The sequence below is a fragment of the Hemicordylus capensis genome, chromosome 3 (genome assembly GCF_027244095.1).
Source record: "Hemicordylus capensis ecotype Gifberg chromosome 3, rHemCap1.1.pri, whole genome shotgun sequence".
Lineage (NCBI taxonomy): Eukaryota > Metazoa > Chordata > Lepidosauria > Squamata > Cordylidae > Hemicordylus > Hemicordylus capensis.
Window position 1 is genome coordinate 20,242,714 of NC_069659.1, and position 25,098 is coordinate 20,267,811.

The window sequence follows — 25,098 nt, forward strand, 5'->3', positions numbered from 1 at the left end:
TCAATGGCCTTGTTTGTCTTGGGTGGGGGGTGGAGACAATTGGTGTCCTTTAAGTCTTCGAGTCCCTCCATTTGAGCTCTTTCAATTTTGGGCTACCTTGGGGCTTTTGAAATTGCCAAAGCAGATGGAGATGATGCGAGTTGTAGTTCCAACAACATCTGGGTGGACCCAAGTTGGAAAACCCTGGGTTATCTTAAAAAGAAAACCACAGGGCTCTGTGGACGCCAGGAGTCGAAATCGACTTGACAGCACACTTTACTTTACCTTATTTGTATGCATAGTTAGAATACAATCTATACATGGAAGTATGGCATGTATACTACTTATGCACAATAGTGCGCTTTAGACACTGATCACTGTCCGGGGGGAACTAGTGTTAGTTCTTCTGTGCACTGAGTTAAGCCCTAAGCCCTCGTCTGACATTACTTTAAAAAGGACAGCTTACTCACTACGCAGTCCAAAGTGGGAAGAGAAGTCCCACCTCCCACCCAGCATGTTGATAATTCCCTTCACTTCCCCACCTGTGCCGTTCATGCTTATGAAGTGGCAAAGACTGCAAGAAATGATGGTGGACACTTCCATGATTTTTTAGTAGCTTTAAAGAACTTTCTCTCTTAAAGGAAAGAAGTGGCCAGCAGGGGAAACTAACATAGTAGTGCTTCCTTTCATCTTATTCTTATATTGGCTGCAGAAATGCCCCTCTTTGAGCTGTGCTTGGGAGTAAGGTGGTGTAATCAACTCCATTACAGTCTGATTGGAAAGGAGGAGACAACAGAAATGGGCACACACACCCCTATTGCAAAATGGAGTAAAGAGGCGTACAGACAGTGACTGTAGAAGTGAATACAGAATCAAAGTTACCTCTGCCTCTGGGGTTACAACAGAACTGACAAGGGACAAGATCCAGGGATAATCAAGCAACAATCTTAGCCATGGGCAACACCCAGACTAAGTCCCATCTGAAAGTAAGACTGGAGCTGTTTGATCAACCCTGGTCGCAAATGATGACTAACATGTCTCATTGGACAGGTTCACACAACACAGAAACTGAGATTCCCCTCGCCTGAGACATGGAGGGAAACTTAGTTCAGTGCTGCAGATGAGTATATCTTTCAGTTAGTTGGAAACAGCTAAGTAGAGTCCAAGGCATGCCCCCTGGCTGGGCCTCCCTGTGAGGCCCTGGATGCTATCCCAGCCTGTCTCGTACCACATTGCAGCCATTGGCCTTGAATTCATGCAGGACAGGTCTCTCAATCGCTACTAGTCTTGATAGCTACAGACTACCTTCAGGCTCAGAGGCAGGATGCCTCTGAATACAAGTTGCAGGGGAACAACAGCAGGAAAGACAGCATGCCGTCCGCTCTTGCCTGTGGGCTTCTCAGAGGCATCTGGTAGGCCACTGTGGGAAAGAGAATGCTTAGACAGTGGACTACATAGGTCGTGGGCCTGATCCAGCAAACTATTTTTATAGCAAAGAGGGTGGGCTCAACTGGAAAGAATCAGAGGTCCATGAAGAATGTGGGCTCAGACATAACGCTCACCTGAGATGGAGTCGTATCTACTTTACCAGGTTGACCTCAAATCTTGGTTACAGAGGTTGATTTGCAGGCCCAGATGAACCTGAGGTTCCTGCTTTGACATGGGTTCAGACGATCATGGACAAGTTGGTTACCGACTTGGTATGTGTAGGTTCCGTTGTGTGTGAACACATCCATCAGTTTAAATGGTGCTTAGTCATGATTAACTAGTCTGGGTGTTTATTCTAAAACAAGTTCAATTGAGTCAAAGCAGCCTATATCTATCCCAACTACACATTATGGTGATGTTAAAAATATGGATCCTTCTTCCTATGTGGACCATATTTAGCTTGGATGACGGGGGAACAGCATGGCCGTCATTATGAGAAAGTTTGTTTTTAAAATAGCATTGTACTACTGCCACTTATTTTGCAGAAGGAGCTTTTATTTTTTTTAAAAAAACAGCATTCACATGTTTTTAATTTTAAATGAAGTGCAATTCCCACTAAACACCATGGAATTTATATATCTGGAGAATGAGAACCAAGAACTAGGCTTCAGTCTTACTGAAAAATCCCTGATGTTCACAGATAAAGAAGCCACGCAGACTTGCAAAGCCATGGTTAAACATAGTGCACATTAGATGAAAGAAGTTCGGATCTTTCATTTGATGTTTTTAGAATTAGTGTTGCTTTAATAGATTTGAGAGGCTCCAGTTGTTACACTTTTTCAGGGTATTAGATCTGAAAACAGTCAGGTTGCCACAAGCAGTCCCAGATTATTATTATTATTTACATGTATATCCCACTCTTCCTCCAAGGAGCCCAGAGCAGTGTGCATGATTATGTTTACCCTCACAGCAACCCTGTGAGGTAGGTTAGGCTGAGAGATACGTGACTGGCCCAGAGTCACCCAGTGAGTTTAATGGCTGAATGGGGATTTGAACAAAGGTCTACACACTCCACCACAGATGGGACACACATTACAGGTCTTACCCTTCTGATTTTGGTGGTGTAACCTACTTCCATCTTAACACAATAGCCCTGATGAATCAGGCCAAAGCCTGTCTAGTCCAGCCATTTGCTTCCAGGGTGACCAGCCTGGTGTGTCTGGGAACTTCACAAGCAGTGCCTGGAGGCAACAAACAAAACAGGCAAGCCTTGATGGGGCCATAGCTCAGTGGCAGAACATCTGCTTTGCATGCAGAAGGTCCCTTGCATCTCTAGGTGAGGCTGGGAAAGACTCCTGCCTGGAACCCTAGAGAGATGAGCTGGATGGATCAGTGAAGCAGCTTACTATGCATCTGCTGCTTGCCAAGGAGGAGAGCTGGTCTTGTGGTAGCAAGCATGACTTGTCCCCTTAGCTAAGCAGGGTCTGTCCTGGTTGCATATGAATGGGAGACTAGAAGTGTGAGCACTGAAAGATATGGGTATGGAGCCACTTTGGGAAGAGCATCTAGGTTCCAAGTTCCCTCCCTGGCTTCTCCAAGATAGGGCTGATAGAAATTCCTGCTTGCAAGCTTGGAGAAGCCGCTGCCAGTCTGTAGACAATACTGAGCTAGATGGACCTTTGGTCTGACTCAGTATATGGCAGCTTCCTATGTTCCTAAGCATAGCATACTGCCTCTGGAACGGGAGGTTCCATTTAGTCACCATGACAGGATCTGTAGCAGACCCATCCTGCCCATTAACAGTAGGTGCCTATCTAAGGATAAGGAGCTGCCCTACACGGTATCAAAAGGACTATTGTTCCATCAGGCCAGCACTGCCTTCGGACAGGCAGCTGATCTCCCAGGCCTTAGGCAGAGGTCATTACCAGCCATGCCACCAGATCTTTTTTTTCTTTTTTTTAATGGAAATCAAAATTTATGAAGATTGCATCAGCATACTCAAACTAACAGATGGGGCTTGCCGAGACCACTGCCACCGAACCCTCAACAGCAGCCAATAAGGGCTGCACTCGAGTGAATGTGACTGCAGTCTACAAATTAGTTCAGCAACAGAGTTGATGCTGGACAGCGAAGTTGGTAGGCCAGGGAGCAGGGCTGTTCTTAGGACTGGGCAAGCATGGCAACTGCCCAGGCCCTGCTCTTTTTTTTTTAACCCCCATAAAAATTAATTGGAAGAGGGCCCCACACTGGCTGATTTGCCCCAAGCCCTGGCAGAGAGGCATGGCTCTGTGACCAAGGTGGCAGAGATGCTTCTTCCCCAGCCCAGAGGCTGGATGTCCCATGATGGCGGCGGAAGCAGGGCAGAAATAGCTGCTGGCTTCTTAAGCCAATGCCAAGGAAGAGTCCGCTGGGAGGAGAGAGAGAGAGAGAGAGAGAGAGAGAGAGAGAGAGAGAGAGAGAGAGAGAGAGAGAGAACAGGAGAGCTTGGGAGAGGGAGGGGAGAGGGGGAAAGGGTTCTGCAACCCCTGCCCCACGATATCAGAGCCTTCTAACTAGGGTCAGGGGAGGATTTAGGGCAGCACACCTGCCACACTCAGACACTTATATATTTATTTTGCACATGTAGAGACCGCCCCAAGCATCTCCAAGCAGTTTATACAATAATCAGGTGAGGTTTCTTTAATTAGGTGACATCCCAACTCCTCGTTACATACACCCCTCCTTTCCTCAATGGGGCGCAGGAACCCAAGAGAGGATGCCATCTAGTCACCCAAAAGTATGGATTGTGGTAGAAAGCATGGATTGTCCTCTTTGATATGCAGGGTCTGCCCTGGTTTGCCTTTTAATGGGAGACTACATGTGAGCGCCGTAAGATTCCCTTAGGGAATCAGAGCGGCCCCTTAGGGAATGGGGTCGCTCTGGGAGGAGCAGCTGTATACTTGCATGCAGACGGTCTCAAGTTCCCTCCCTGGCCTCTCCAACATAGGACAGGGAGAGATTTGTGCCTGTAACCTTGGAGAAGCTGCTGCCAGTCTGATTAGACAGTACTGAGCTAGATGGACAATGGTCTGACTCAGTAGAAGGCAGTTTCCTATGTTCACTGAGCAGACTCAGCCCAGACCTGCTTCACTTCCACAAGGTTGCCGTATCGAATGCTGTCAGAACATTCCCTGGGTTTCAAGGATTGTATTCTTGTGCAACCAGCTATTGTTACAAAAAGTGAGCATCATCATCCCTAAAAGTACCAGCAAAACCAGGTTTATGGTTCCAAGACAAGATGCAAATACATTATTAATGTGCTCCCTTAAATCTCTGGATGCAAATTTAATCTTTGGGCAGACATAAAAGAAGGTGGGGGCAGGGGCGGGGGGAGATCTCATGTGTACAACCAAGAGACTTGCATAATAAAGAGAAAGAAATGCTTTTCAAGGTTTGCTTTAACAGCTACAGTGAAGTATAAACTTTAAATCCCTGCTTTGAAATGATATTTTAGAAAAACCCTACACAACAATCCCAAAGAGGCAGGTTTTCAGATAAAATCTTTAATTAAAGTTTAATTTAAATCTAGTATTATGTATTTACTTTCCTGAATAATTAATCAATGGACAGTTAAAGGTAATAGGATTTTCCTTTTCGCCGATTTAAGCCACTCTGCTCCTCAGAAGTTCAATGTCAACATAAAAGGACCCGTTAGAAAGAGACAATTATATCAATGTTTGGCTTCAGTGGGGGTGTTTAAGTACAGGGGATGTATCGGTTAAAAGGTCTCGAGGCTGGCCAAAGACGATTCGCTTGGAGGAGCTTGCTAGTACAGGGATGTTTGTCTAGGTTAGATTGCCCAAGCCAGAGTCCACCAGCCATGGCGTGTGGCGTTCCAGGTGGAAGCCCTTCCCTCCAGGCTTTTACAGACCCAGGCAGGCTGCAAAAGTGGGGGGGGGGGGACATCCAGACTAACAATGGCACAAGGCTATTGCAATGGCTAGTTGCATTCCAGACTGCATTCCAGACAGGTGTTGCACTCCAACCAACATGTTCACGCTTGCACAAGGTGGCCAACCAGTGGCAATAGTGCAATTCCAAAGATCTCTGTGATTTAGCACAACTACATGCTCTCCTTGCACAAGTGCAACTTTGTTCATTGCTTTGTTGGTCTCAATGTTGGCCAGGAGATTTATCAGGTTCCTGGAGAGCCATATATGGGATTGGTGGGCTGCACTCACTTGGGTGGGTCACAAGTTGTGCAGGCCTATGATAATTCATGATCCGCAGAGACAGAGAGAAAATTAAAAAAAAAAAAAGCAAGAGTAATAAAATAAGGTGAGTGCATGTTTGAGATGCTGTGCATCCCCTTTCAAGGCCTGAGAAAAACAAAGAACTGAACAAATCACTGGTAAGGATAAGATTTTTTGTAGTCAAAAGATCCCTCAATTTTCTACAGGAGATGTTTCACACAAGGAATAAAACCCTTGCCAAAATGTTGTGCTGCAGCCCCTCTAAATTAAATGGACACTAGGAGTTGAGAACAAGTACATGGAAATCCTAGAGAAGAAATAATGTGAAATAAATCAAACCCACATGGGTAAGACATTTATCACTGCTATAGCCAAGGAAGCGTAGAAACTAAGAGACTGAGCTGCGAACCAAGAAATTCCTGGTCACAAATACACTAGCTGAAAAGCAAATAGGGCTCATGCTTTGTATGCAGAAGGTCCCAGTTCCCATTGCGGCAAACCTTGGGTGGAAAGATTTCTGCTTATCTCACAAATCAAAGTAGGCAACAGAGAGTGAGCCAGGCTAGATTTCATTTGGGAGATCTATTATTGGATTGCCCAACGTTTGTTTTCTTCCAACAGCAGCCACAGAACCCCTAAGTTTGGACTGGGGCTACGCTGCAGCTGTGGGGAGAGGGCTCTAACCCATTCCCTTGTACTAAAGAAGACCCAATCCAAAATGGATCCCAAAAGCTCCAATAATTCGGAGTGGGGTGGGGGCGGGGGTACCCATGCATTTTCTTCTCTGCGGCCAAGAGCAGCGCTGGGGAAGAACATCTGGATGAGGGCATGAACCTCCTGGGTCACAGGCCCAATCACATCCAGTCAATAGGGGGCAAGGGACAAGATGAAACGAGCTGCATGAAGGAGGAGAAAATAGCTGAAAATTAGGCAGAGGCATTTTGTTTAAAGAGATCTGTCTAATCCGTAATATTATTATTACGGCAAAAAGATTTCCAAGGACACTATTTAATAATAATAATAAAATCTGGAGAAATTCCCAGGTAGGTTTGGTATCATTCCACCCCCAGCAACCTGCAATCCAGCTTTAGGAATTAGAGTAGGCTTAAGCATCAGAATTAGGCCTTCAGAAGAAAAATGAGGTGTCCGTGGCTAGAAAAATGGTCCTCAGTTTTGAAACTGCAGCCATGAGCTTACTAGCAACAAAAAGCTAGCTGATCAGAATGGTGGGAAAAACAAAACAGACATTTGACTCTCGTGCAAAACATCAGAGCCCATCTTGGAAGATCCATGTTTCAAATGTAAAATAATGACGTGCCGCTGTGAAGGGGTAGGAGGAGAGAAGAGAACAGAGGATCAAAGAATAGTAAATTGAGACTTCAGGCACTTAAGAGAACAGCAATAAAAAATTCTCCACCACTCCCTATTAACAATCAAACAACAACAGAGTGTTTGAAAGTTGGTCTTAGTATCTTGGTTGGTCTTGAGGCAATCAGATTCTCATTGCTCTAATTGTAAGTACTTAAGATGCTTATATGCCAGTTCTAAACACTGGACTGCGGAGGTGCCTAGAGATAAAGTTCTGTTTTATTAAAATATTTAACCCTCCCACACTTAACCAGCTTCCAAAGGATGTAAAGTCTGTATCGTACAAGCATCTAGCCTCAGCCAGAATGTGCTCAAAATGCAAAACCAGAACATGGATTCTCCCACAATCTATGGAACCATTCAGAAGGCAGAGTTGCACCTGGATGCAGGGCCAGGCCTGCCATTGGGGAGAGCAAGGGGGCCTGCCTTAGGCAGCAGACTCTGAGAGGCCACTAAAGTACTGCAGCAAATGGCAAGGAGAAAACATCAGTGTAGTGGAGAAAAGCTACATTGGTTTTGTTGTCTGAATCCAACCTGTGACTTATGGGTCCCCTCAATGGCCCAAAGTTAGCAAATTCTCCAAGATCTAAAGGAGGTTTTTAACAATAGTTTAAGAACCAAAACAAAAGCCAGGCAAGATTACTCATGGTCAGCCTCTCACCCCTCCCCACTCACCACCCACATAGTTTATTTTCTCTAGAAGATTTTTTTCCACAAGTGGCAAAATCCATATCATGTGGAAGCACTGTGTTGTAGCCCCTCTAGGTTAGTGAGTACGTCAAGCAGATGGCAAGAAAATGCTATTTTTATCAACTCATTAAGAAGCCACTTGCTTCTTAAAACAGCTTTGTATGTGCATCAAAACCTAAACTATCACATCATACTTTGTTATGTACCTCTTGGCCTTTGTTACCGCCCATTCCTTAACCCAATTTCCAATACACTTTACCACTCAAATCATCTCTCTTCACAACTGACCAGGAGGTCTGTGATCAGGCTCAGGACTACCCAATCAGAGACTTTCATGGCATTGGAAAGGCTTGGGCAAGACAAATTTGTAGAAAGATGGAGGTTACTTATAGGCTACTGAAATAATATAATGCAGGATTAGAATTCTTTACCCACTCAGTTTTCTTTTCTTTAAATGGTCAATAAGAATTTTTAAATGTCTGCTAAAAGTTGTCTGTAATGAACTAATTGTGTAACGGAAAGGCATTGCTCAATTGATGTTGTAATGTAAAATCGTATTAATTATTAAATACAAATCATTGTATTAATTACTGTAAATAATCAAATCAGGTAGTTACTCTGGGCTGCCTCTAGTACTATTGAGTGCATGGTAGAGGGAAGAGAACCGAAGAGGCAGGGCAGAAAACAAAAGTAAAAAGAAATTTCTCTGCTCTACCAAGTGCTTACAAAAAATGTGAGGGACTGGGGCTACAGAGCATGTTGGCATGTTCCTTTTGCTACTGTTACCATCGACAGCTTACATAGATACATAACCCCTGAAGATGGCTAGAATGTGCATCTCAGTGTATGACAATGCTCTAACTCGATTACCCTATTATCCGACTTGATTACCTTATTATAATGGGAATTGCAGAGGCAAATAACTTTGTAAGCTATACTTTTTCTCAAAAGGAAAAGCACATACTGCAGCCTTGGCCTTTTTTTAATTTTTAAAGAACTCACTGTGATGGTTCCCGAATCTATTGCCACCATTTATCTTCAATACTCCTCTACTATAATATCTATAGCTTTTGGAGTGGGAGAATGTATAGGCATGGAGTGTATTGGCCACCTCCAACCTCGGAGGCAAGAGACTTCTGAATACCAGTTGCAGGGAAACAAAAGCAGGAGAAAGGGCATGCCCTCACCCCTTGCCTGTGGGTTTCTCAAAAAGGCATCTGGTGGGCCACTGTATGAAAAAGGATGTTGGACTAGATAGGCCTTGGGCCTAGGAACACAGGAAGCTGCCATACACTGTCAGACCATAGGCCCATCTAGCTCAGCAGACTGGCAGTGGCTTCTCCAAGGTTGCAGGCAGGAGTCTCTCTCAGCCCTATCTTGGAGATGCCAGGGAGGGAACTTGGAACCTTCTGCTCTTCCCAGAGTGACTCCATCCCCTCAGGGGAATATCTTACAGTGCTCACACATCATGTCTCCCATTCATATGCAACCAGGGCAGACCCTGCTTAGCTAAGGGGACAAGTCATGCTTGCTACCACAAGACCAGCTCTCCTCTCCCTGGCCTGATCCTGCAGAGCTGTTCTTATATTCCTCCAACAGAGAAAGCCCAAATCCATCAAGAGGATTTTATTGTTTCACACACACACACACAAAACTCCACCCACAAATGAAAGAGAAGTTGATCCTTCCCACAGAATACACAATTCAAAGCACAACCTGTTACAGTGTACTCTTTAATCTGAGTCCCTTTCTCCCAGTCATTGACAATTAACGTCCTGTCTCTACAGTAGGGGTGTGCACGAACTGGTCAATACTGAACCAGTTCGCCTCAAACTGGGCCAGTTCCGTCTGCGATCGAACCGAACCTAGCCCGGATCAGGTGGAACCAGGTGGACTGCTTCAGCATCGAAAGGGCAGCCAGGGGAGCAGCAAGAGAAGTAGTTTATAGCTGCCGCTCGCCCCCTGCACAGCCCAATCATGTAGCAATCCCTCTTTAATTTGCAGGTGGCTTGCTAAAAAGGGATCACCCCATGCTTGGACTGTGCCGGGGGAGTGGGAGGAATCAGCAGTGCTAGCAGCCACAGCGGGCCTTCTCACTGCCTTTCCCCTGGCAACCCTTTAGAGAATTCCCCCAGTGTTCTCTCTAATTTTTTTCATCTGTGTGTGGAATGAGTTTTGTTCTTGGTAGCAGTATCAAGGCAGTGTGTGCGCATGTGCACTCAGAGTGGGGCCTTCCTGATTCAACCTGAGAGGGATCAAAAATTAACTGAGCATACATCAAAAAACATGTGTGCATGTGTGTACACACACACGCCTTAGAGGAACACGGTCCCCCACCCCTTTCCTTGTAAAGGGGAATCCTCACCAGATTCCTCTTTACAAGTATAGCCCCAAACAGCCAAGGTCAAAAGGGACCAGTCTGGCCAGTTCAACCAACCAAACCAGTTTGGGTACAGGTGATTCAGTTCATTTTCGGTCCAGATTCTAAGCAAACCACAATTTTAGGTTTGTACACATTGCTACTCTACAGTGCACATCTATAACACTCCTCCTGTCAATCCAAGTACTTAGCAACAGTTGTGATGTTTAACTTACTAAAACCCCAGACCAAGCAACGTATAAACACATAAATTATTCTTAACCAACCCTTTCATTTCTGGGAGTCAATTCTTAACACATACATTAAAAGCCACAAGGAAAAGGGTACATTATTGCCAGTCAAACATTATACATGTGAGATAGTTTATCAGGAATCAGTTTTCAAACTTCTGTATCTTGGTCATTGCTCAGTGGAGCTATGTGAATTTTGGAGAGTTGGTGGCACTTGTTACCTAGTTACTCTTTCCCAAATTTCAGGTGGTTTGGATTATTGGTTTGGATTCTGTAGCAAATAGAAAATTCAAAGTTCACAATGATGGTGTGTAGAGAGTGTTTGATTAGAGTTTTGGAGATCCAGGTTCAAATCCCCAGTCAGTCATGAAACTCACTGGGTGACCTTGGGCCAGTGATTCTCTCTCAGGATTACCTACCTCAGATGACAGAGGATAAAAGGAGGTACCATGTATACCACCCTATGGCAAAGCAGCTGAAATTAAATAAATATGAACTACAGATGCACCATCCTTGTATAATATTCAAGGAGGTAAATATAATCATTTCATATGCCATTTCGTGCTCCAAAGTTTTCTTGGATGGCATTTGTCTGTCAGTTGACTGTTGTAATGTTTAATAGTTCCTCTCTGTTCTCTCTATTCACTTGTATCCCTTTGGAGTCCTTGATTGAATTAGTCACCTCCGATTTGAAATGCAAAAGTCCTATTATGCCCCCCATAGATACTGTAAGTCAAAGGGGACTGAGTTGCCCTCTCTCCCACTCTGGCTGCTCAGTGCTTCTGGGACATAACTTTGCACTCAAATTTAGGTGCCATCTATGACACTTGCAGCTCTTCAACATCACACAGTACCCATTAAGTCATCCAACACTCAACAGTTTGTTCCAAAGTAAAGCAATACTGCCACCTTCTGATAATTCACTGAACAGTTTATGCCCTTGTAAGATTTCTGGAGTGGTGTCCTAGAACCACTTGGAAGAAGTGGTTAACCCCTGCTAACTTGGCAAAAAGGCACCTTTTAATGTGGTGATTCTATTTATTTAGCAGGGGGAGAGTAACTGGCCCTATCCACCCCCAGCACAGTACCTCCAGTGACTGTTGCTGGTGCATATCTTATGTTTCTTTTTTGATTGTGAGCCCTTTGGGGACAGGGATCCATCCTATTTATTTATTTATTTCTCTGTGTAAACTGCCCTGAGCCATTTTGGGAAGGGTAGTACAGAAATCGAATGAATGAATGAATGACTGAATGACTGAATGAAGCATACATTAAAGCTACAGAGGTGGGACAATGTTGGGGAAAGGGACTGAGGAGAGACCAGACAGGCATTTTCACTGGACTGATTTACTGCAGCAAAGTAGGTGAGGGAGTAATTGTTTTGTTGGTGGGTTGTCAAATAGATTACATCCAGAAAATATTACTGGAGGGATTGGGTTACACACAATATACTTCCTACCACAAAAGGAATCAAAATTGCACAGCATCCATAGGTTATGTAATCCAGTACTCTGCCCAAAGAAGAGACATTCACATACAAAGCCTTCAGAATACACCTACTCAGTCCTTTGATGATAATTTGACATTCCAACATAAATTAAGAAGCTTTTTCCATATTCAACCCAATGTATTATTTTTGTACTGAAACAGTTTGTAATTGGTTTGCTCATTCCATCTTCTGCAGAGCAGGACTATGGCTATTGTTCGACTTTAACAGGTGTTTATATATTTTTGGTATTGATATTATTTATATAGTGTTATAGTATACTAGGTGGATGGACTCAATCACAACAGCAATTAATGCACCACTGAGAGACCTCAAAGGCCAAGTTGAAGACAAATCATCCTGGAGAGAATCTATCAGTGTGGTCACTAAGAGTCAACACTGGCTTTACGGCACTTAATCAATCAGCCGATAGTATTATAAAAATTGGTAGTTTAAAGTTATCTAGCAAGCGCTGTCCTGGCCTCTTAAATGTAGACGGGACAAAAGTATAAAACAAGGAAAATTTTATTACCACTCAAAGATATAGGCTGAGGATTTGTTTCCAGCACCCACTTGGAAGGTATCTAAATATTTAATGTCCCAAGTATTTAAATTTTTAAAATAAAGTGCCTATTTTAAATATTTAAAAATCCATAGAAATATTTGGACATCCCCCTACATCTTGTGTTTCTCTAGGGCTAATGAGAACCAATTCCCACAGGCTTTCTCTCCTACAGTGTGTTTTCTCAGCCCATTTAAAGATTCTCTAAACTCTACCCAGCCTGTCAACATTGCTCAAGTGGTGACACACAGAACTCAACCAAGTCGTCCAAAAACAAAACCTTGCTAGAGTTGAGTGTGTAGAACTACTACTTACCAGTTCCTGCATACGGTGCTGTTACTACCACCTACACCAGCATTGGTCTCTTCTGCCACAGCAGCACCTTCCTAATTCCAGAGATACTCTGATCTCATGCCTTAAAAGTCTAAATTTATGCCAGAACAAAAACTAGTTGGCTTAAGGTATTACAGGATGTTCTTTTCATTTCAAAGGATTTGGGGTCATAGAAGATGGGTTAGAGTGCTGGACTAGGACCGGGGAGAACTGAGTTCAAATCCCCATTCAGCCATGATACTAGCTGGGTGACTCTGGGCCAGTCATTTGTCTCTCAGCCTAACCTACTTCACAGGGTTGTTGTGAGGAGAAACATAAGTATGTAGTACACCGCTCTGGGCTCCTTGGAGGAAGAGCGGGATATAAATGTAAAAATAAAATAAAAAATAAAATAAATCTCACTTCTGTGTAGCAAAATGCATGTATTTTCCTTATGCATCACCACCTATGACAAGCACATGGGGCTATTTCATCATGGGGCAGAGATGTGGATTTTCCAGGAAATTTTGAATTGAAATTGTTTTGGGGGGAAATCGATGCAAATTTCTCATTTGCATACATTTCTTAGAAACCTTTCATGCAAATTTTTCCTGATGCCTAAATAGGCTGTGATCTGATCCGGCGTACTATTCGGCCTACATATCTAGTGGGGGGGGGCGGGGGGCGGGTTGGTTTTTTCAAAGCTCACAGTGTTCCACACTGTATCTCAGTTTTTCAAATAGCTAAATAGTTGAACTTAAATATTTCATTAGAGGACAAAAATCAGTAAAGACAATTAATATGTTTAAATGTTTTAGTGAAACAAATTCAAAGCTTCATGTGGAAATCATTTTTATTGGACTACTCAATAAATCAATAAAACATATGTGTACTTCTTAGGGATAATCACCTGAAAAATATTAAGTGCAACTTTGAAACAGCCAAGGGTGCATAATATTGCCTTAGCAGGCACTCACTGATAGCAATGATTTTTTCAAAACAATGCATTTTTAGCAACAGTAAATTTTAAACAGAAAAAGAAGCACAAAACCCCTCCTTGCACACTAAGTCAAAGTCTAGGCTACAGTCTCTCTTCCTAGCATTAGCTTTCCATGTGCACGGACGCACATCAGATCATGCAATTTCCCACATGCCATTTGAAGTGGTACAGTCTAGGACAGGGTTTCTTAACCTTGGGCCCCCAGATGTTGTTGGACTACAACTCCCAGAATCCCCAGCCACAAAGGCCATGTCTGGGGATTCTGGGAATTGTAGCCCAACAACATCTGGGGGCCCAAGGTTAAGAAACCCTGGTCTAGGGAAAAGCGGGACCATGTGGCTAGTCTGACTAACTTCCTTGTTGTAGCGGCCTATGGCTAAAAACAATCGACACAACTTGTCTAACTTTCTTGCTCGAAATTCTTTGCTGCAGTTTAGCTAAGGTTTTCCACGTAAGTGTATAAGTGAACAAAATCAAGACAAGGTTTAATTTCCTCCTGCAGCAATATGCAATTAAAAGAAAGAGCAAAGAGGGAGTGTCTGAGGGGGAGTTGTAGAGGCAGCAATATGAAGCTTCGACAGGCTGTCAAGAGCCCCTGGCTTGAGAATATTGTATTATCTCTTCTAGTTATACGGAGATTTGAGCTTCTCTCCGCTCAAAATTCTCGCAACTTCCTTTAAAAAATAAATAAATTCTCGAACACCACAGTAAGTTATCAACAACAGAAACTTTGCTAAGTAGTAGCATACCCGACACTCAAATCAATTTGTAGAGCAAACCAAGTGTGAAGCTGCAGCAGTACAGAGGCTGTAAAGAGGAATGGCAGGCCAATTTGGCCATCCAGCCATAACGACTGAGTCTTTCTGCTCTCTCACTGGAAGCTCCGAATCACCACTAAGAAATTTGTAAAAGAAAAGGGACGGAAGAAAGAATAGGTTTATCTTCAGTCACACACACACACACACACACACACACACACACACACACACACACACACACCCCGTTCAGGAAGGAGCTGATTATGCATCATTGGGAATTTCCTAATATAACAGGCAGTCCTAAGCAGCGCTGAAAAGTGCTCAACAGACACACACACCACACACACACACACACACATCCCTAACTTGCAGAGTTTTCATTATGCAACAAGGGTGCTTCTAACTCTATGAACAGTATATAAATAGTTCTAAGCAGTTCAAACAAAAAAAATTTTTTTTTAAAAAATCAATCTCTCCAGAGCCAATTGCAAATTAAGAGAGTTTGAATCTTACACAAAAGGCAGCGGAAGAAAAAGCCGACAAAGCATTTCTTCAGAATTGCAGAACAGCAAATCAGAATCAAGTGAAAGCAGGGTTGCTAACTATGGACTTGTATAGAGGACATGCGACAATTTGAGGGACCAAATGACCTTTTCTTGCATTTGGAAAAAGAGACTATTTTAGGGATGAAAACCTTTTTTTAAAAAAATGTGTTGTGGTGTCCGAAATCCTGGGAAGCAGCTAGAACATTTTGTTTGTCTCCTTCCTCTGCCACGGGATACTGACCATCCATCCAATGGGGAAGCCAGAGGGGAGGTTCCGCTTCAATGGCAGGTTGCAGAGCCAGGCGATGCAGGAGCACCGATAGGTGGGCCCGGCAGGTGCAGCTTGCTTCCTTCATGTAGTGGCGGCAGCAGCAGTGAGAAGTGAGCAGTTCGCTAACTAACTTTACTCCGTTAGCATTTACCCCTGCTAACTGAGTAAGAAGGCACCGTTTAAAGTGGTGAATCTCTTCCATTTATCACGGGGACAGCAACTGGCCCTCTCCAGCCCCAGCACAGCATTCCTTCAGTGACTGATGCTGGTGTTACCTGGTGTTTCTTTTTAGACTGTGAGTCCTTTGAGGACAGGGGAGCATCCTATTTATTTTTCTTTGAAAACCACTGTGAAGCCTTCTGTTGAAAAGCGCTTTATAAATGTTTGTAGTCAGAGAGAACAGCTAGCGAGTTGGAGACCATGCACGCACCACTGTGCCAGTGTGCAAAGAGGCTAGCCCTGCCTCGAGCCATGGGGTGAAGTTGCTGGCCTGGCTGGGGAGAGCAGGCTGGGTGGCCCGTGGGGAGGAGGAGGACTGGGCGGGGAGGAAACCAACCAGGAGATGAATGTATGGTTAAGAAGCGGCGGGGGGCTTGAGAAATCTGCGCCTAGACAGCAGACTGAACAGACATACAGCTCAGCTGGTCATCAGCATCACAGCAGTGAGCTGCATTCAATCTCAAATTGGCCAATTTTTATCAACAAAACACCAATAAAAATGTGCAAATTTTATGCACTTTTTGGAGACTGGGTTTTTTTTTTTTGGTAAAACACATCTTCTATGTCCACGTTTTTGTGATGGTTGTCGACTTTTCTCACTATCTAGACGTGTCAACCTAGATCTAAGTAAAACCCAATTGCCCTTTCCTTCATCTTTTCATTTTCAGGAAGAGCACCTCACCACCTCCGTGCTGCAGCACTTCATGGGATCACCTAAGATCGCAACGGCTGGATGTACTGCAGCCAGCCCTTCACACCGACTGCTGCAAGGGGGGTTTTTCCAAGAGCAGGGCTCCACAACTTTGCCCCTCCTCAATATTTTGGACTACAACTCCCATCATCCCTATTGGCCATCGTGGCTGGGGATGACGGGAGTTGTGGTCCAACATCAGCAAGTGGGTCATTGTGTAGCTCTGTCCTAGAGCTTCCAGGGACATGCTGCAAACCTTCCCCAGTAGTCCCTGGCCCAACCCAGAACATGCCGGAAGAGAGCTGGTCTTGTGGGAACAAGCATGACTTGTCCCCTTAAGCTAAGCAGGATCCACCCTGGTTGCATACAAAAGGGAGACTAGAAGTGTGAGTGCTGTAAGATATTCCCCTCAGGGGATGGAGCCGCTCTGGGAAGAGCATCTAGGCTCCAAATTCCTTCCCTGGCATCTCCAAGATAGGGCTGAGAGAGATTCCTGCCTGCAATCTTGGAGAAGCCGCTGCCAGTCTGTGTAGACAATATTGAGTGAGATGGACCTATGGTCTGATTCAGTATATGGCAGCTTCCTATGTTCCTATGCAAAGAAGATGTCAATGCCCCTTGTCCAGGTTGGGGTGGGTGGATAGAACCACCTCACCTCGCCTTAGGTGTAAGAGGGAACACACCAGAGTGGAAGTGGACGAGGACAACAGTTCTTGCTTCACTGTACTGCTGTTGCGATTACTAGAGCCTTACAGTTTGCATGGGAGGGTCCCCCTTTGGACCGGATAGGAATCCCATTGGGATCCAGATATGCCCTGTCTGACCCATCCCCTAGGGTTTGTTTTTTTAAAATCCTTTGCCCCTCCTACATGCTTGCTGTTCCAAAGCAAAGCAATACTGCCCCCTGGTAGTATGGTGTTTATGGTTAACCCATTCCTTGATCCAGGCCAGCTTTTGAATGGTGTTTTAATTACTTGTATTCCAGCCTTGGAGTAGAAGCGGGGCTAACAAACAGCCAGCTGCAAGAGTGCTGAAGGCAGACTGCACTTGCCTCTCTTTAAATAATATCTGTCTCATTAAACTGTTAATATTCCCAATTCAACTCCACTGTCTTGTCCTTGCATGCCCCCAACTCTTTCCCTTGGATTCTACAGGGAGTAATGTACAAGGATAACTAGCGTGCTATCAAGACTGCTGTCTGGAATCATTTATTAGTGGATGTGGAGAAAGTGGAAATTAAGAAAAGGGGAAAGAGATCAAAGTTCAGAGGAGTGTGCGCGGGGAGATCAGCCAAAAGTGACCTTTAATTGGAGCACTTAACCACAGTGACTATGGTAAACACAAGAGTGGGGTGGGTGGAGTTTGAGTTTACAGGAAAAATCATACTAAATGATCCCTATTAATGTTCATCTGGCCCCTAGGCAGGAAGAAACATTTTGTCCTAAACATGTCACCAACAGTGAATTATCTTTTGCAAACTGAAGTGTATACTTATTTCTGCAAAAAAAAAAAAAGGGGGGGGGGCAAGCCAACCTTTGGAATATATTATAAGAATTGTGAATAAAATATTTTATTGTAGCTTTTTGTTCTAATGTGCTTTTAATTGTATGTTTTATTGCATTGCTCTTTGTGAGCTGCCCAGAGAACAACTGTATGGGATAGCCAAGATATATAAAACTCATGTAATGTACCCTAAAGGTTGGCCGGGTTTGCTAATTATATATAACTAGCCGACCCACACAGAGCATTTATGCACTCTTTGGGGCGGGCTTCCCCCCCTTCCCCCTGCCCCACTCTCTCCTGCCCTCCCTCCCCCTCCTGCCCCACTCTCTCCTGCCTTCCCTCCCCCTCCTGCCCCACTCTCTCCTGCCCTCCCTCCCCCTCCTACCCCACTCTCTCCTGCCCTCCCTCCCCCTCCTGCCCCACTCTCTCTTGCCCTCCCCTCCCCCTCCCCACACTGAGTTCTTTACCTCTGCTGCCACAGGCCTTACTGGGCGGCGGGCAGCCAAAAAGGGTCCCGCCACCACTGCTCCTCCTCCCGGGTGGTGAACAGGGAAGTTTCGCTGCCCAGTTCCATCCCGCCTGGCTTCCGCGGGCAGGGCGGGCCTGCCGCTGGGCTAAGTACCAGCTCCATGGCCTGCTGCTTGCCTCCGCAGTACACTCCCCCCATCTTCTGCCCCAGTCCCCTCCCCCAGCCTTCTGCCCCAGTCCGCTCTCCCCACAAGTCTTCAACCCCAGTCCCCTCCCCACAAGTCTTCAACCCCAGTCCCCTCCCCCCAAGCCTTCTGCCCCAGCTTGCTCCCTCCTCCGTTTCCCCCATTTTCTTTCTCTCTTTTTCGCTCTCTCATTCATGCTCCCCCCCCCCCGCTTTTTAGCCTGCTTGTGTTTTCCCCACTGGCCATTGCTGCCTCCTCCTTCCTCCAATCCCCAGTGTCGGACTCGGGCTGCCAAGCGTTCAGCCGGCTCCTTCCTGCATGGCCCTCCCTCTAGCGAGCATCTTCCGAAGCGGCCAGCTGTTTGTCTCTGCCCAGCCAGGCTCCACCGCTTTCTCTCCCTGCAGCTTCCCCCCTCCCTTCTGCCCCAGTCCGTTCAGTTCTCCTCTCCGCTTGCCCGCTTTCCTTCTTTTCCTTTCCTCCCTAAGTGGCCACTTCCCTACATGGCCAACTGCTGCTCAGCCAATCCGGCCTCTCCGCTGCCCAGCCAATCCGCTGTGTTGCCGGGACGCATCCCCACAGAGGCACGTCTACGAGAATTAATATAATAGATACATGTATGTATGTCAAGCCTGAGGGAGGACTAGGACTCAGAGTAAGCTCTTGGAGGATGAGCTTCTCCAAAATAAGGAAGGAAACCCAGGAGAATCAAATCCCTGTGGCCCAATCCAGAGTGAGGGGATGGGTTTACTGGACAGCAGCCTATAGAGGAGCAGGGGAGGTGTGTATCAGAGACCAGTTATTCCCTGGAGGCCTCTGAGTGAGATATGATCAGTAACTACTGTTAAAAGGAAGGTGGCGAGACTAACAGCCTTGGGCTGAGAGTAAACTGGAATTTCCTTACTTGGAAGTAAGTAGCTAGATGTGTCAGGGTATTTGTTTTTATTTAAGTGCTTGGATCTGACTGCATGGTTCGGGAAGGGTTTATTTTGAATGGAAGCAACAATTGTTGATGCCTCTATAGTTTTCCTTATCCAGTTATTAATAAATCCTTGTTATAGATCGTCACACCTTATTGGGTCCTGCCCTAGTCACACGAAGACCTAATACTACTTCCCTTACGGTAGGGAAGGGTTTTCCACTTTACACTCCCAGAATATTCTCTTGGAAGGCTGCTCATATTAAAAGTGGATGGCGGCAGCCTACCCTGTTCACAGCCGGCTAGAGGAGGGATTTTTTATTCTCACCCACCCACCTTGATTGTTACAATATATTTTACACACACACCTATTTATATAAAAAACAGCAGCTACAGTACTTTACCTATACTATCAAGTCTGCTGAAGAAGGCAGAAGCTGAATCATCTTACCCATTATTTTTGTTTTGATAATCAACAATAAATTGATACTATTCCATTTTATTAATAGCAACCTTCTGGGATCCAGATATTACTTGTATGGCATTCTGTTTGCACCTTTAAAAATCATCCATTCATTTTATATATACTGTATTTCAGTGTTTAAAAAAACCCTTATTGAAGATTTACACATACTGAATTTCAGATGCATCTGGCATTTTTGTTAGAATGCCAGTGGGGAGAGAAATCTTATTCCACATTACAACTCAACAGCCTGTAAAACTGTACGCCTTGGTCTTTTGAGAGACTGCATTGTAAAGTCTCCAGAACCGTTTCACCTTGCCAGTTTGCAAACAACCCTGCAACAAAGGAAGCTTTGTGACAAATTAAGAGATCACTCCTGTATTCCAAAAGCAAAGAGAAGAACAGACCATGGTCCTCCCCCCCCCGCCTGAGTTTAATTGGTGCTACTGGGCATCTCTATATTTGGAAGCCATTCCGTATACTTAACTAAAGTATAGAGGACCAGCTTTAACTATTCAGCAGGCCATAATCAGCATGTTAAAGGAATTTCTAGTTCTGCCTGGACTTTTTGAGGGAAATCCTACACTCAATGCAGCAGCTGCGTGGTATGAACAATATAAAACCCATTCAAACAAAACAGTTAATTATTTTAAAATACTTATATCAGTGGTTGGCAAAGCAGCTTCATATTCATGATAAAAGGAAGCTTTTTGGCAGGCGAAGTTATTGCTCAAGTCAAATGCCTCATTCTTTTAAAATCCACATTCAATAAGTCCTTGGAAACCGTGACGCCTGTGAATGAGAAAGGTAGAGGGGCCCTAGAGCACGTGCTTCGCATGGAGAAGGTTGCAGGTTCAATCCCTGGCATCTCCAGCAGTGTCATAGCTGGTGGAAGGGCGGCCCGTGTTCCTCCGCTGGCAGCCTTGGTGCATGACATAACATTCAAAGGGGGCAGGGCCCGATTGCTGCAGGGCTTGTCCCAGCCCTCCTGATTGCATTTCCAGCCAATATTTGCTTGCTGGGTGCATTAATTTCCCTTTTCCTCCCTCGCTGGACATCATGTGGAAAGGGGTCATGGCCCAGGATCTGGAGAGCTTGGGTGGGCTCTCCCGAGCTCATTTCTCTCCAGCAAGGGAGAGAAAAGGAAATAAATGCTCCAGCCAGCAAATGTTGGCTGGAAATGCAATTGGGAGGGCTGGGGCAAGCCCTCCAGCATTTGGGCCACGTCCCACTCTGTGCATGGCGTCACATACAAGGAGGGCATTGGCAACCCTTTTCATTGGTGGCCCAGATTCTTTGAACCCACCAAGTAATGGGGGCTCCACCCCTGATCACCATATAAAAGAGCAGGCAATAGGAAACGCCTCTATCCAAGGCCTTAGAAAGCCACTGTCAGTTAGAATAGGCAACAATGAGCTAGATGAACCAATGGTCTGACTCGCTACAAAGGCAGCTCAACATGTTGTTATGTAGATCTGAGATAGAGTCCTAGGGCTACAATAACTTCACAGAGACACTGCTCTTCACCAAGCAAAAACCTGGTGCCGGTGGTGCCTGTAGCCAGTGTGAACTGGTCCTCCAGTATCCTGCCACGGGGTCAGGAGGATTAGTAGGAAAAGATATGTGAGGAGAATACTTCACACAACTGGACGAGCAGTGATTTTTAGCAATTCCTTCTGCCTATGTGGCCTTCCCCCACCTCCACAGAAAATATGCTTAATGATTGGGGGACCCTCAAGGACATTTTCTGCAGTACAGGGAGCTGCAGAGGGAAAGGCGAGCTGCCAAAAATCACCCCTCTCCTTTTGCATGCACAGAAGCATTCTGCTTACATAACCTTTACTCTAGACCTAAACTGTACAACCTAGGCCCTCCAGCTGGTTTTGGACTACAACTCCCATCATCCCCAGCCACTGAGGCCAACAGCCCAGGATGATGGGAGTTGTAGTCCAAAATCTTCAGGAGAGTTGAATATGTGCAGCCCTGCTCTAGATGCTACGCGTACTGCTATATTTTTCGGGGTGGGGCGGGGTGACACAGAACATTATTATCCTATTAATTCGGATGCAAGTTTGTTATATTTTAAATCTAAAGCATTTTGGAAAAGTAGATGCAACTGCATTTGCTTGTGTTCATCCTTTTCTACTGTCATCTTTTTCTTATTTAGGAAAATATAAAGCATCATCCCTCCCCTCCGCTGTTTTAGATGGCAAATACAGAAAGATGCCAATCACAGAAAGACTATGTCTCCGTGACACTGGGCAGGTTGAAACCACAGAACACATACTCCTCTTGTGCCCTTTTTATAGAGACCGTCGTGACGAGCTTATCCTACTCCTTAAGTACCCTAGTCGCCCAAGCCAAGCCTACATCTGGATTCCACTATCCGATGAAGACTGGGCCTTCACATACAACACTGCCAAGTTTTTGTGCAGCAGCATGTAAGATCCGCCAGGCCCTGACTTCTAGTCCATAACCATGTATCAGCTGTGTATTGGTGGTTTTTTCCTACTATTTTACCTGCTTGCTCAGTCTTCCCAATTAGATAGCCTATTTTATTTATCTTGTTTTAGACACCTCATTTTAGACACACTTTAGGTTTGTATTTTTAAAAGCATAGATGCTTATTGTCACGATTCCCTCTTGTTTTACTGCATTTATGCTTTTTATTCCTTTGTACCCCTTTTATGCCTTTTTATGTCTTCTTATGCTCAATTGGGCCTATCAATGTTCTATTTCGCACCTTTTAATGGTCTCCATATGGCTTTTGATGTATTACTATGCACCACGTCACATCATCATCATCATCATCATCTATATAATTAATTCTCTTAGCCGGTACGTGTCCTCAATTTGGCAGCGGAACTCTCGCGACATATTGCGAGGGTTCTGGCCCAGTGAAAGTTGAGGGGAAAGGAAAAATGGAGGCAGTAGTGGCTGCAAAACAGCCAGAGGAGGTGGCCTCAGCTGGCCGCTGGGAGGCGGAGCAGGATGCAGTGGCAGGACGGCCAGGCCCAGGTGAGGGGAGAGGAGCAAAAGATAACAGGCGGCGAAAGGTAACAGGTGGCGGGGCGCAGCCCCAGCGCCCATTAGAGGCCGGGGTGGGAGGGAAACGGGTGGCAGGACTTCCCAGTTCGCCGCCCAAGAGGAGGAATGGCGGAGGTGGGGCCCTTTTCAGCCCACCACCACCCCGGTAAGGAGGACCTGGCTGTGGTGGGAGGAGGGAGGGGGGCAAGAGAGAGTGGGGGGGGCAAGAGAGTGGGGCAGGAGGGGGGAGTGGGGCAAGAGAGTGGGGCAGGAGGGGGCAAGAGAGAGTGGGGCAGGAGGGGGGAGAACAGTAGGCCCCAAAGAGCACGCAGATGCTCTGAGCGGGTCGGCTAGTTATTATTATTAATTCAGTTTCTATACCGCCCTTCCAAAAATGGCTCAGGGCGGTTTACACAGAGAAATAATAAATAAATAAGATGGCTCCCTGTCCCCAAAGAGCTCACTTTCTAAAAAGAAACATAAGATAGACACCAGCAACAGTCACTGGAGGTATGCTGTGCTGGGGGTGGATAGGGCCAATTACTCTCCCCCTGCTAAATAAAGAGAATCACCACGGTAAAAGGTGCCTCTTTGCCCAGTTAGCAGGGGATTATTACACTCTGCATTGTAATCTCCTGTATTTTATGCTGGTATTTGACCATAATAAAGATGATTGATTGATTGATATAAAGTACCAGGTACAATGATAGCATGAAATAAAAGTGGTAAAATTGATCATAGTGCACTATACCTTCATCTCACTGTATAGAGATAGAAATCTAGACTGCTAGATTTGGAGACTTTGCTTTTGTGTTTTTAACCAACAATATTTGGCTATAAAAAGCTACTGCTGACTTCAAAGGTCTGGGATGCTGATGGAATAACTGACCTCCAATAGCTGTTGCTGGTGTTGCTTTTTAAATTAGGAGCAGGAAACTACCTAGGGGTGCCATTAGGCATGGACCTGAGAGTCCAGCTGACACTCCTAGAGGGCCCCATGTTTCCCCCGCAAAGGGAATAGAGGGTCCCTTTTATTTCCCCCGGAATCATTCGGCCCAGAGTTCTGAAATTTTGGCACTGATGTAGTTTCATTCATTCATTCGATTTCTATACTGCCCTTACAAAAAATGGCCCAGGGCAGTTCACACAGAGAAACAACAAACAAATAAGATGGCTCCCTGTCCCCAAAGGGCTCACAATATAAAAAGAAAAATAAGATCAACACCAGCAACAGTCACTGGAGTTACTGTGCTGGGGGTGGACAGGGTAGTAGTTTGGCACTGATTTTGACATGGATCGGATACTGCATTGATTTTTAATTATTTTTTAAAAAAAACTTCAAAAAAGGAAGTCCTACAAGTGCCTTGTTTCATGGGAGAAAGTTACAAAAGTCATCTGGAACAGAAGCCTCCCCCAGCCCCCGCCCCCTCCCCATAATTCCACTCTCATGTGAAGGAATTTGTCCTTTGCCTTCCTAAAAAAGTGCAACAGGTCTCCCACTTTTGCCCAACTCTTTACATTTCCAGACTGTCTGGGCTTAGAGTCCTGAAACTGGGCACACATGTGGTCTGAGATAGCAGGACTCTGTATTTTTATTTCAAGGAAATTGGTCAATCCTATGATTTTAATGATTTTTTCTCTCTACTGCAGTAAAGGATCCAGAAAGAGTTCTCGCTATTCATAGAGTACTTCCCATCTAGTTTAAGTAGAACTATGCTCATGTTGGTTTGTGATCCAAAAGCTCACTGAGAATCATGAGAACTGTGAAGTAAGGGGCATGTGTTGTGTACTAATTAGTTTGTAAATGGGGCGCACATGTTTGTGCCTTTGGGGGGTGGGGGCAAATGCACTTTGGCCCAGACCTGTGAGTTTGTGATGAAATGTGTATATATAAGAGTGTGTGTGTGTGTGTGTGTGTGTGTGTGTGTGTGTGTGTGTACACACACACACACACACACACACACACACACAGAGGATGCTTACTTTGTGGTGTGGGTGGGGATTAGCTCATTAAGTCTCGGGGCCAAAATTACCTAGCTGCACCTCTAGACCCATCTTGTTTATTTTTCTGTGTAAACTACTTTGAGTCTTTTTGTTGGAAAGTACTATATAAATATTCATAGTATTAAATAATATTATACTGCAATTAGACCATCTTACTGGATAAGAATGAGAATATGCTTTTTCTAGTTCTGGAGGGTGGCGGTGTGAAGATATACTGTAGGATGTGAGGACCTGGGAGCTCTGTCTAGTTGGTTGTTCTATCAAGAACATTTCCTGAAGTTTAGGCTTATATGCTGCAGTCGTGCCAAATAATAAATTAGCTTGGAGAGTTGCTCTTTAGAAAAAGGTGGCTACATCCCTCTTCTTAACATCTCCTGTTGA

The 25,098-nt window shown here is 45.0% G+C and overlaps 1 protein-coding gene across 11 annotated transcripts in view; it reads right to left on the reverse strand.

Annotated features, from left to right (window-relative positions):
- SLC36A4 (solute carrier family 36 member 4) overlaps positions 1-25,098 on the reverse strand; it is a 183,861-nt gene that overhangs the window by 19,008 nt on the left and 139,755 nt on the right. For 2 of the 11 annotated variants that reach the window (XR_008319964.1, XR_008319963.1), the window contains 2 exons: positions 13,977-14,561; positions 13,514-13,859 (listed from right to left, as the gene is read on the reverse strand). The exons of 6 other annotated variants lie outside the window; for them this stretch is intronic. Coding sequence is in view for 3 of the 5 variants with exons in the window: in XM_053311407.1 (XP_053167382.1) it covers positions 20,417-20,478 (62 nt within the window). In the remaining 2 variants the exon portion in view is untranslated. Of the gene's footprint in view, positions 1-13,513; positions 13,860-13,945; positions 14,562-20,108; positions 20,479-25,098 lie in introns of those variants that run through there. 3 more of the 11 variants (XM_053311407.1, XM_053311404.1, XM_053311405.1) reach the window with 2 other exon arrangements.